Source organism: Tachyglossus aculeatus, chromosome 16, assembly GCF_015852505.1.
Source record: "Tachyglossus aculeatus isolate mTacAcu1 chromosome 16, mTacAcu1.pri, whole genome shotgun sequence".
In the NCBI taxonomy this organism is placed as follows: Eukaryota; Metazoa; Chordata; class Mammalia; order Monotremata; family Tachyglossidae; genus Tachyglossus; species Tachyglossus aculeatus.
The window spans coordinates 10,690,140-10,702,788 of record NC_052081.1 but is presented as its reverse complement, the minus strand read 5'-3'; the positions used below and the strand labels follow the sequence as shown (position 1 = coordinate 10,702,788).

Sequence of the window (12,649 nt, the reverse complement as noted above, 5' to 3'; positions counted from 1 at the left end):
GTACCCTCTATCAACAGAGCAAAAAAAACCAATCAAACTCAGAGCAAACAAAAGCAATACTTAAAGGGCACAATGGAGTACAACAAAAATTGAGTGATGATAACAGCAGATGGACTGTGCCAACATCCAGAACTCAGGGATGTGCAGCACCATAAGCAACAAAGAAGACCCGGCAGCTGCAGCTCTTGATGCATCAAACAAAAGACTAATGAGCCACATTTATACACATAAGAAATCAGTCAGCTCTACTGATTAAATGCAAGATATATGTATGTGCAAATGTAAGAGTCAAATACATTTAGAGGAAATCCCCATAAGAAAGATTGCTACCACAACAGTTCTAGTTTTGGAACAGTAGTTACTGAATGAAATAGTATAGGAATGCACTTAAGCTATGTTTCAATATATGGAGGATATTGCCTTTCTAAATCACAAAACTAACCAAATTACTGGGGTAGAACCCAAAAGGCAATTGGCAAATTCCATCAATCCTGACCTTAAGTTGGATAATAGCGCTCCTCGATCTGCACACTCCACAGTGATCTGGCGAATTAGTTCATGAAACACTGTATTGTAAATGTTCTGTTCTGTCTTTAATATCTGAAGTGCATCATGCAGCTGGAAGAAGACAAAGACAAGCGGCATTTTACTGACCCACAGAAATGTGTATTAGTAAGCTAATCTTGGGGGAAAAAATCACTGTTAGAGACTTAAGAGTTTGTGGTGTATTTTTCTCATGAAATAAAATGCACATTCTAGAATGGGATAGGTTCAAAAAGAAAATACTGGAGAGTGAATTTCTCTGCTTGCCTCCACCTCATACTATACATAGAATAACTTTAGATGACCTCTAAGAAGGAAAATTCTCTGGTAGCCTTTTAAGACTTCAGCAGATGGTCTTTAACACTCAAGTCCTTATACCTCTCTGTCATCCTGTCTGGGTAACATCTGGGTTTCCTTTCAAAAATCCATCAGTTTTTTCTATTATTAGAGAAGCAAAAGCTGGCTGCCCTGATTTTTTTTCCCATACAGTTAATTTATGCCACATACGTTTGTGTCAGCAAAATTTTCTTCAGAAAATTTAGCTGCTAGTGGGGCAAGGAAATTATCTAATTCTTTACAGGCAGAAAGGTCTCACAGCAAGGCCTTATAACAGGTTATTTCACGAGAAGAAAATTCCAGTGGTGCTCTTTTGTTATTCTGTGACTAAATTCCTGAGGATAGGTTATGTCATGTGTAATGGGGAACTTGGAAAGGCATTACCTTGGTTGGTCCCACTGATTTCTGCCCATCCACACCTGCCTTCTGAAGCAAGGTATCCATCACATCTTTCAGCTGGATGACTTCTATTCTTTTATTTGGTTTCCTAACAGATCGCAGAGCAGGAGAATACAATTAATGTTATAGTAGGGCATTTTCAACTCAAAGGCAATAGACTACACCATGTATGACTGACAGTCACTTAGTCATTCTCACGAGGAACATTTTGGAGAAGTTCTACTTACATGGATGGAAAGAGCAAGAGTCGGTTTTCACTGTCTTCCAGAAGAGTTGTGTATTTACTGCAATAAAGCAAAGTGAAAATGTTAGTTTAAGAAGCCTTCCTTAACTGGTCCCATCGCTCTATACTGTCATGTGTGAGCTCTGGATTTTAAGAGGGCATCTTCAGAGGTAGATAGTTCTTTGGCTTCCTTCAGCTAGCTCTTCAGGGTCTAAAATCTTTGGAAGTTCATTTTATGCTCAAACTATGCTGCCCTTAAGGGAAATGGAGAGCAGAGACACATCCAGTTTCAAATTTGCAATTTGTGAGCAATCTGCAGTCAATTTAAAGAGTCAGAATGAGGTTTATTTTTGGCCAAATAGAATTCAATTTTGTACGAACTTCCTAAAAGGAAGTCCTAAATAGATCAATATCACAGGAAGCATCCACAGAACTTCAAATGAGGTGGAGATGATATCATAAGTGAAGTTGGGAGTGTAGTAGCACTCTAAGTCAGAGAAGGGAAGTAGGGAGAGATGACCCGGATAAGCCCTGGGCAAAGCAGGCCCTTTATTTAGCATATACAAATATTCAACAGAAAGGGCAGAACCACTTTGCTGCAAACCTGGCAAAGGGGAGGCTCCTGTCAAGAGAGGATATTGTGGAGTATGGCCAGAGTGAATGTTTTTGTAACCAAAGAACAGATTTGATTTTCCTTCCAAAATGATTATTTATATTTTTTAAAAATTATATTAAAGACATTTTACATTATTTTTATTTATCCCTCACCACAGTGCTGCAATGATACAATTGGCAATTATATAAGAAAAGAGAAGTGGCTGTTCCTTTGACCTTGGACACTATGAGCTTCTCCTCAGAGTTGGGCAGAGTGAAGTGGTATTTAAATACTAGAAAGCTGGTACTATAATTCCCATTTTAAATCCTACACCACTGTAACATGAGCCCTGCAAAGAAAAAATGAGGATTAAGACTGTGAACCCAATGTGGGACATGGACTGTGTCCAACCTGATTAGTTTGTATTTAACCCAGTGTCTAGTACTATGCCTGGCATATGGTAAGCATTTAACAACTACCATTACAAAATACCTACAGTGTTTTATGGTCAGATACTCTTTTGGAAGTGGAACAAAAAAGATCCCATTTTAGAAACGAAAGCCATGAGAAACTAATGTACAACAAAATGTTATCCTCTATTCCATTTGGGAACAAAATAGATATTTGGGAGAAAGATTGTGCTATTCAATTCTTTAGAAATAATCACAGGAACATACTATATGAAACTAGATTACGCCATCACTTTCAACAAAATCAATAACCATTGCCAAATGACTCTTCAAACAGAGGTTCTGTGCAGCAGCTAGTTTTTAGGAATTCTTTTCCCCAAAAACTAAAGTATTTGGGTAAAAATGAAAAATCATACAGAAGAGAAATATAAACAACTCAAAACCAATTTTTTGCAACCATCCTTTGCCAGAACTTTACTTGATCCTTACATGGTAGTAAAACAACCAACCCAAACTTTCCCTCATTTCCCTCCTTATCAAGAGGAAAAACAGTAATTGAGTTCTACTTTGGACTTTCCATGACTCAAAAGACTCACTCATCATAATATTGCAAGCCGGTGACACCCGTGTTTGACACAATATGAAATTCTTCCGGAATCAGAGTATCTATTAATTTCTTTGCCTGAGAAAAGAGTGAGAACGGTAGAACAAGGAAAAAATGGTTATTTATTCTTCTAGTTTTGCTTGGAGAAAATGAATTTTAATAATGATATTTCATTTACTAACTTGAAACGGCCCTTTCCTTTGGAAATGGTCATGGTGTGATGTAGTGAACATTAAATATGTGAGGTACTTTTTAGTGAGGATACTGCATTACATCTTCAATAATCAATCAATCAATCAATGGTATTTAGGGAAGCAGCAGCCCACTGTTGGGTAGGGACCGTCTCTATATGTTGCCAACTTGTACTTCCCAAGCGCTTAGTACAGTGCTCTGCACACAGTAAGCGCTCAATAAATACGATTGATTGATTGATTGATCGTGGAAAGAGGGTGGCCCTGGGAGTCAGAGTTCCTGGATTCTAATCCCAGCCACTTATCTGTTGTATGACCTTGGGCAAGTCACTTAACTTCTCTGTGCCCGAGTTTACTCATTTGAGAAATGGGGATTCAATAACCGTTCTCCCTTCTACTTAGACTATGAGTCCCATGTGAGACCTGATTATCTTGTATCTACCCATGTTTAGTACAGTCTTTAGCACATAGTAAGCACTTAAAGATCACAATTATTATTAATTTATTGAGTTCTTACTGTATGCAGAACACTGTACTAACTGCTTGGGAGAGTACGGCACAGAGTTGGAAGACACGTTCCCTGCCCACAATGAAATAAGAAACATTATAATTGGCAATGAATCAAATCTAAAATCTTCTTCAGCAATAACAAGTAAAGTGCAAAATATAAATACTTGATTTTCATATTATGTGCTATTGCCTCCTGTATCTTCAGCACGATTTCATTCTGAAAAATGAAATAGTTACCTTCCCTAGAGCAAAAATTGCTCTGGATAAAAAAGTTGAGACAGCCAGAGAATGTTGTCACTTGAATGTATCTGCAGGGCACTCTGTCATTCACACACTTCCTGCTGATAAGAGTTTCTATTGCTATAAATAAGTAATGATGTTGGGAAAGGAACCAACCTAGGAGTGTGATTCAGTCTATCATACAAATTCGTTGCTTAATATTTTTCAGGGTTTCCTGTGAACAAATGCCTTGCCAAACATTTACACTCACTTTATGAGATTCTGACACGCTCGCCGATGAGGGCCGTTCTGCTAACTCCAAATTCTCCAACTTTTTATTTTTAACATCGTAGAGAAAGGAAACGTCCCTAAAGAAATATGAAAAAATATTTTCTTATTACATGGGATACCCCAGTATAGTTTTTTTATACTAAATTCCCTAGTTACAATTAAAAATATTTAACCTGCAATTACTTCAGGTTCTTTCGAGGGAGGTCCTCTAAAAATGCCAAGTTTTAATTTTGATTAAAATTATTAACGACATGATAGAGCATAAACATTTTAGATTTGCCCTTTGGCATTCGATGATTTGGCAGGAACCGTGCCATATTTAGCAAGAAGATAACAGGCTCTATTCTCCCCCTTCATTTTCAGGAAGATGCTAGCTATGCTGCAACCAGCTCCCCTCCTCCTACCCTCTCTGGACTGAGCAGGCAGGTACATGTGGAGAACAACACTACAGTCTACATATAAAGTGATACTTATCCCTGAGCACATTATTTATCTATTTTGATGGTATTAATAATAATAATGGTGACGGCATTTATTAAGCGCTTGCTATGTGCAGGGCACTGTTCTGAGCACCGGGGAGGTTGCAAGTCAACCAGGTTGTCCCACGTGGGGCTCACGGTCTTGGTCCCCATTTTGCAGATGAGGGAACTGAGGCAAAGAGAAGTGAAGCGACTTCCCAAAGTCACACAGCTGTTGTCTGTCTCCCCCTTCTAGACTGTGAACCCGTTGTTGGGTAAAGACTGTCTCTATCTGTTACTGAATTGTACTTTCCAAGCGCTTAGTACAGTGCTCTGCAAACAGTAAGCGCTCAATAAATACGATTGAATGAATGAATGAATGAATCCCTCTCTTCTTCCCCCACTGGTCAACATTTGAAAAATATGTCCTTGCACATCCTTACACAGCCCATTCTCTCCAGAGTCAAGGCATTAAGCTTTAGCAAAACTACCTTCCCCACATTTCCCACTGCTGAAATTACGGCAAATTATGCTAGGATCTTTATCATGTCCCACAGTCAGGTAGCCTATCAGGTCCTGTAACCTCTGGGAATGTATATCTGGATTGGTTCAGTGCCAGGAAATCCATTTGGGCCCAGAGTTGCCCTGAAGGGTCCCCTCTACTTGTGGATGGCTCCCAGCCCTAAGTCTGGTGGGCAGGTTCACCTTCACCTTGGAGCCAATCCACTGAAGGGAGTCTTGGATTAATCCTGAACTATAATATGTCACTTAAGTGGTGCAGACCCTTAAGGACAGTTGGGAGGAATCAGAAAGTTTTCAGCTTCCCAAGGCCAGGAGTTGAGCTCCATATGTTTTTCTGAAGCAGAGGAGAATCCCTTCAAGTCTCGTCACCACCTGAAGCCATACCACTGGAGTGGAAGGAGGAGCTCCAGACAAACGCCAGACCTCGGGAGGGAACCCCACGGACTGACTAGCTGACCCACAGGAACGACATAGCTGTTGGGAAGCTCCAAGCCTGGTGCTTCCCCAGTATACACAAATAAGAGTATGTTAGCACATTTTTGTAACCCTGAGAGAAGCCCAAAGGTTAACAACTTCAAATCTGAGTCATTTTTAAAAGTACCTACTACTATCCATTATTATCCATATCCACTGATGTTCTTTGACTCTTCCCACACCGTCCCCAAGTATTTGGCATGGCTACTTCCTAAATCATTTCTGTCCTTGCTTTAAGTTGCAAGCAACCTGTAAAGATCTAGAATGATTTTTGATGGGATGACCATTTTTTATCATGTTAGGAGCGATCAGAAAGAGTTAGTTTGTTAAGCCAAACTGATTTTTTATTCCATTATGTCTAATAAACAACAGAAGAGAGGATAGATGTGATCGGATAATTGTTTCCATATTGTTGACTGCTTGCTAAACTATGGTGGAGAATGTACACAGAATGAACATAAGGATCCTCTTTCAGAAATGTGAATGCCAGAAGATATCTGGCTTGGAATTTTTCTAACAATTTAGTTTATTGACACATTTGTGAATGCCTAATTATACTTCTAAAGCACTTTACAACCATTCAAGCCCATAAAAATGCTTCTTATTGTTACAACTATTCCTTCTATCCATGTTCCACATGGATGCAAAAAAAATCACAGATTCTTTGTGATGTTTGGATGTTAGGGTTAAAGACCCGAGTTCCTTTGGTTTTCTTGCCTGTATATTAGCCAGGAAGATTTGAAAATTGCCCAATAATGACACAACACACTTTGAAAAATGTGAAATGGCACAAAAAAATCTTTAAACATTCTCATAACACTTTCCTCAGAAAAAGTTAATTCTTCCTTGAGGCCAGTAACTAAAAAGGTCACTTTCAAAGCACATTTTGCTGATTACATTCTCTATAACATCCTTGAGATTCTGTTATAATAATATGCTTTAGCCAGGGTTTTAATGATGCCAAGTTCTGGGGATGTACTCCTTTACACAGCCAATGGCACAATGTTCTTACCAAAACTAGTTCCTAGGCATCATAAATTTTGACCTGCTAATGTTTTTAAGGATATAGTTTCATAGGCACATAAAAGCAGTCTTTTTCAAACTTTCAGGTGGTAATTTCACTATTGTATTGCCATGTGAAAGCCTCTACAGAATGAACTGAGGCTTGGACTGAAATGTTGGTCTTCTGTAAAGAGCAAACCTCTGGGAATCAGGAGACCTTAGTCTGGGAACTAGCCGGGGAATTTAGTCTGTCACTGGCTAATGGGGATGAAGACCACACATGTACTTCAAAAGGTCTGTACCCTCGCTTGCTAGCTCCCTTGTTGCATCTTCCATCTCACCATTCTGTTTCACTCCTATCTTCTTTACCTTCCAGCCCCTCTCAGGGAAATTGGATGGTCCGTCAAGAATCTGAATTTGTCCCGGCGAGTAGGATGGTGCCAGATTGGGTTTGCGGTGCGCAGACCATCCTAAGAACAATCAGAGATAAATCAGTATTTAGCAGAGCTCACTTGTAGATATAAAAAGACAACTACCATGTGCCACTCAAAAAGGCACCTATGTTCTCTCATACTCCAAATACGGAGGTAGGCCATTACAATGATCACGCTGCATTTGTAAATCCTAAGAAGGAGCTAAGCGTTTAAGTTCCTTTCCTGATCATTAAAACTTCATTATCCCAAACTGGAAACTTGCAGGAGGAGAGGTTAAGAGCTTAAGTCACATTACATTGTGTGTCAACAAGAGACCCATCTTCAGCATTAAATTTGAAATTGGCAATTGGGCTAAAAACTGAAAAAACTGAAAAATGACTCGAGTCATTAACCCTAACATCCAAACATCACAAAGAATCTGTGATTTTTATTGCATCCCTGTGGAACATGGATAGAAGGAATAGTTGTAACAATAAGAAGCATTTATATGGACTTGAATGGTTGTAAAGTGCTTTAGAAGTATAATTAGGCATTCACAAATGTGTCAATAAACTAAATTGTTAGTTTCCTTTTCTTTTAATTGTTCAGGGAATGTGAGCCTGTTGCTGGGTAGGGACCGTCTCTATATGTTGCTGATTTGTATTTCCCAAGCGCTTAGTAGAGTGCTCTGCACACAGTAAGCGCTCAATAAATAAGATTGAATGAATGAATGAGTTGTGAGCTCCTCAGAGGTCAGGGTCTGTGCCCAATTCTCATATATGTATTCTTTCCCAGAACTTAGAACAGTGGTCAGCACACAGCAAGTGCTTAATACTACAACTACTATGATTATTAAATGACAACTAGGCACTTATGGCTTTCTGGATTTTATATTGTCACCGTTTCAGTAGTTCAGTACTGGAAAAAAAGAATAAGAAAGTAAAGAATCAATCAACCAATGGAATTCGTTGGATGCTTAATGTGTGCAGAGCACTGTACTAGGCACTTGGGAAAATATGAGTTGGTAGAAACATGCCTGCCCACAAGGAGTTCACAGTCTAGAGGGAGGAACAATTACTCAGTGGCATATAAGAAACAAAATGAGACATAACTTAACAGTAACTTCAGGGAGCTGAGGGAAATGATAGATTTTGACAGCTCTATGTTAGCATCATTTAAAGGAAATAATAAAGAACTAGTCTTGCTGATGTATTTCCCTTCCAAATTTATGTATATGACAAAACCATAATGATATAACATTAAAGATACACATGCATATAAACTGGAAAGAGCACGGGATTTGGAGTCAGAGGTCATGGGTTCAAACCCCGGCTCTGCCAATTGTCAGCTGTGTGACTTTGGGCAAGTCACTTAACTTCTCTGTGCCTCAATTACCACATCGGTAAAATGGGGATTAAGACTGTGAGCCCCCCGTGCATCAACCTGATCACCTTGTAACCTCCCCAGCACTTAGAACAGTGCTTTGCACATAGTAAGTGCTTAATAAATGCCATTATTATTATTATTAAGAATGCTTAAAATTAAAAACAAAATGTTTCACCTAGAACTGATATACACACCTTTAGTTCTTTGATACTTTTTACTTTTTTGGGGGGGCGTAAAGATTCAGGACAAGTAGCAGCATTGGCTGTGGATGTCAGAGATATAAGAATCTCCTCTGGGATAAAATCATGCTGGAGAGTTGTAGGAAGAGGCTTCGAACGGTCCAATGCACTTGATTTCTCTCTTAGCTCTGGGAGTTCTGAAAAACAGTAGGAAAGAACAGCTGTTGATATAGGTTTTGGGAAAACAGAGAGAGAGAAGAAAAAGTAAAAACACCATCTGTCATGTTATCAATTACAGATTTATCTGCCTAAAGGGTCACTTTAATCCAGCTAATAAAATCCTACTGAGATGGTTGCTCAAACAAGCAAATCATCCAGTTGGATTTGCTTGTAAACCCTGGGTCTACTAATAATGAGACAGAGAAAGACAGACACACACACTTGTATTGGCTGTAGGCTGATATATTCACTTATATGCAAAGACCTATTTTATCTGATGGGAATGAAGGGTGAGAATCAAACTCATCTTACTCATCACCTTAGGGAAGGCTAAGGTGATAAAACAGATGAACATAATTGGAGTGCCTTTCCAGGAAGTTATCTGCATAAGGTGAAAACTGGAAAAAAAATAAAAGTTACAAACAAATGGTTTCTGCAAATCAGTGAACATTTGCTTCAGCTATGAATGATGATGTGGCTCAGCTGGGAGACGAGCAAGACGTGACCCGTGCATCACTGTTGACAGCAGTACCATCCTTCCCGTCTCACAAGCCCGCAACCTTGGTGTCATCCTCGACTCTGCTCTCTCGTTCACCCCTCAGATCCAATCCATCACCAAAAACTGCCAGTCTCACCTCCACAACATCGCCAAGATCCACCCTTTCCTCTCCATCCAAACCGCTACCCTGCTGGTTCAATCTCTCATCCTATACCAACTGGATTACTGCATCAGCCGTCTCTCTGATCTCCCATCCTCCTGTCTCTCCCCACTTCAATCTATACTTCACGCTGCTGCCCGGATCATCTTTGTGCAGAAACACTCAGGGCAAGTTACTCCCCTCCTCAAAAATCTCCAGTGGCTACCAGTCAACCTACGCATCAGGCAAAAACTCTTCACTCTCAGCTTCAAGGCTCTCCATCACCTCGCCCCCTCCTACCTCACCTCCCTTCTTTCCTTCTACAGCTGCACCCTCCACTCCTCTGCCGCTAACCTCCTCACTGTGCCTCGTTCTCGCCTGTCCTGCCGTCGACTCCCGGCCCACGTCCTGCCCCTGCCCTGTCACGCCCTCCCTCCGCACATCCGCCAAGCTCGCTCTCTTCCTCCCTTCAAAGCCCTACTGAGAGCTCACCTCCTCCAGGAGGCCTTCCCAGACTGAGCCCCCTCCTTCCTCTCCCCCTCCCCACAGCACCTGTATATATGTTTGTACAGATTTATTACTCTATTTTACTTGTACATATTTACTATTCTATTTATTTTATTTTGTTAATATGTTTTGTTTTGTTGTCTGCCTCCCCCCTTCTAGACTGTGATCCCGCTGTTGGGTAGGGACCGTCTCTATATGTTGTCAACTTGTACTTCCCAAGCGCTTAGTACAGTGTTCTGCACACAGTAAGTGCTCAATAAATATGATTGAATGAATGACTCTGCAATGCTCACAAACTCTCAACCCTGCCAGAGGTGACGGTGGTGGCAGTCACCAATTATCTTCTTTTCTACTCCTTGCTGGGCTTCTCAGAAGTCTCATTAAGTCAGGGGAGTCTGTCTAGCTAGAAGCTGATCAACAGCACGAGCTGTCTGTTGCCAAAAAGGTGGCTCTACCACCACTCACCCAACCCCCAAACCTTTAAATGATATGTTACTTATTCATATTAGTGTCCATCTCTCTCTCTCTAGACTCTAAATTCATTATGGGCAGGGAATGTGGCTGCTAATTCTGTTGTACTCTCCCAAGTACTTAGTACAGTGCTCTACACAAAGTAAGGTCTTAATAAAAATGATTGACTGGGGACATGAGAAGACAAATTCTTCTCCCTAGAGCTCATTGCCAAGAATTAAGGCAAAAAGAGTAGAGCTGAACAACAACAACATCAAATTCACTGACCTTTCAGAGAAAAATCATTGGAACTTTCCTCTACATAAAGAAAAAAAATTCTGAATCTAATCAATGGTACATGACTGCTTATGTACATAGCACTGCATTAAGTGCTTGGGAAAGTATGATACAATAGAATTAGTAGACATAATCCTTGCCCATTAATGAGCTAACAGTCTAGATGATGATCTGATTATCAGAAACACCAAACAGTAGCCTGAAGTAATAATAATAATAATAATGATGGCATTTGTTAAGCGCTTACTATGTGCAAAGCACTGTTCTAAGCGCTGGGGGGATACAATGTGATCATGTTGTCCCACGTGGGGCTCACAGTCTTAATCCCCATTTTTACAGATGAGGGAACTGAGGCTTAGAGAAGTTAAGTGACTTGCCCAAGGTCACACAGCAGGCTTGTGGTGGAGCCGGGATTCGAACCCCTGACCTCTGACTCCAAAGCCCGTGCTCTTTCCACTGAGCCACGAGATGATCTGATGATCAGAAACACCAAGCAGTAGCCTGAAGTACTATACTAATTCCAAGCGTCACATTCCCAAATTTTATTAACATTTATTGGCTACTTCGACTTCTCACTAGCCTGAAAGTTTCTTTTAGTCCTTAACCCCAAGAGACCAGGCCAGTGTGTAAAGCCACTTTAATTTATACATCACAGCAGTGAAAGTCTAAAATGCTTCATATAGATTTCTGTTCCATTGGACACCAATTCATTAGTGTGATATATGACAGCAATTATTTCAACACTTTTCTAAATTGTCAAAAATTGAGTTACCACACAGTAGCATGAAACATAGGAAATGCAACACAGTTCAGCAGGGAAATTTAAATTTGGGTTCTCATCTGGGTCTTGAGATATGTGAGTTAAAAAAATTATTTTGTTTAATTTGACTAAATAATAGGGCAAGAGAGCTATTATCCATCCTGTGGTAATATAATTCCCAGGTTCCCTGGTAAGGACTAGGACAACTGGGTTACAATTTCTACTTGTGGATTAAGACTGCTGATTCCCTGCAGAGTTTTTACCCGTCTTTTCCTTTGTGGAAGTCAGGAACTTCCATTTTTGATTTTCAGGTGTTGGCACAGGTGGCGGCAATGCTCGAGGCGCTTTATTGAAAGACATACTGCACTGGATCTGCTATCCTCCACTTGATGACTTGCCAAGATCTTAAATGATTATCTAGGAATAAAATCAAAGTTGTAGTTGTAGATGGGAGGAGTGACATTTCTCTGGGACAAAAACTGATACCGTTGGCCCCAGTCAAGTAGAAATCAGGTGGTGGATTAGGTCACAAACCATCATCATCAACAGTGGTACTTATTGAGAGCTTACTTTATGCAGAGCACTGTGCTAAGCACTTGGGAGAATACAAAACAGAGTTGGCAGACACATTCTTTGCTCACTAAGCTTAAGAACAGCCTTAAATGGGCATTATGAAGTGGTGTCAGCAATCTTTTTTAAAAAATCTCAAAGCAAGATGGGTGCCCTGAGCCCCTAGATGCCGAGAAGGGTCAAAGTAGTATAGAAGCAGCATGGCCTAGTGGATAGATCCTGTGAGCCCACTGTTGGGTAGGGACTGTCTCTATATGTTGCCAACTTGTACTTACAACCGCTTAGTACAGTGCTCTGCACACAGTAAGTGCTCAATAAATATGATTGATTGATTGATTGAGTCAGGACCTGGGTTTTAATCTTGCTTCAATCACTTGTCTACTGTATTCATTCAATCATATTTATTGAGCGCTTACTGTGTGCAGAGCTCTGTACTAAGCACTCAGGAAGTAC

General features: G+C 40.2%; 1 protein-coding gene across 2 annotated transcripts in view; it reads right to left on the bottom strand.

Moving 5' to 3' along the window:
- The window catches only part of AXDND1 (axonemal dynein light chain domain containing 1), a 40,937-nt gene that overhangs the window by 26,390 nt on the left and 1,898 nt on the right, over positions 1 to 12,649 (bottom strand). For both annotated transcript variants that reach the window (XM_038758247.1, XM_038758246.1), the window contains exons 2-9: positions 11,890 to 12,043; positions 8,771 to 8,952; positions 7,147 to 7,247; positions 4,302 to 4,398; positions 3,103 to 3,188; positions 1,506 to 1,562; positions 1,264 to 1,366; positions 497 to 618 (exon numbers count right to left, since the gene is read on the bottom strand). In XM_038758247.1, the coding sequence (XP_038614175.1) occupies positions 497 to 618; positions 1,264 to 1,366; positions 1,506 to 1,562; positions 3,103 to 3,188; positions 4,302 to 4,398; positions 7,147 to 7,247; positions 8,771 to 8,952; positions 11,890 to 11,986 (845 nt within the window). In that variant the 5' untranslated portion in view covers positions 11,987 to 12,043. The remainder of the gene's footprint in view (positions 1 to 496; positions 619 to 1,263; positions 1,367 to 1,505; positions 1,563 to 3,102; positions 3,189 to 4,301; positions 4,399 to 7,146; positions 7,248 to 8,770; positions 8,953 to 11,889; positions 12,044 to 12,649) is intronic.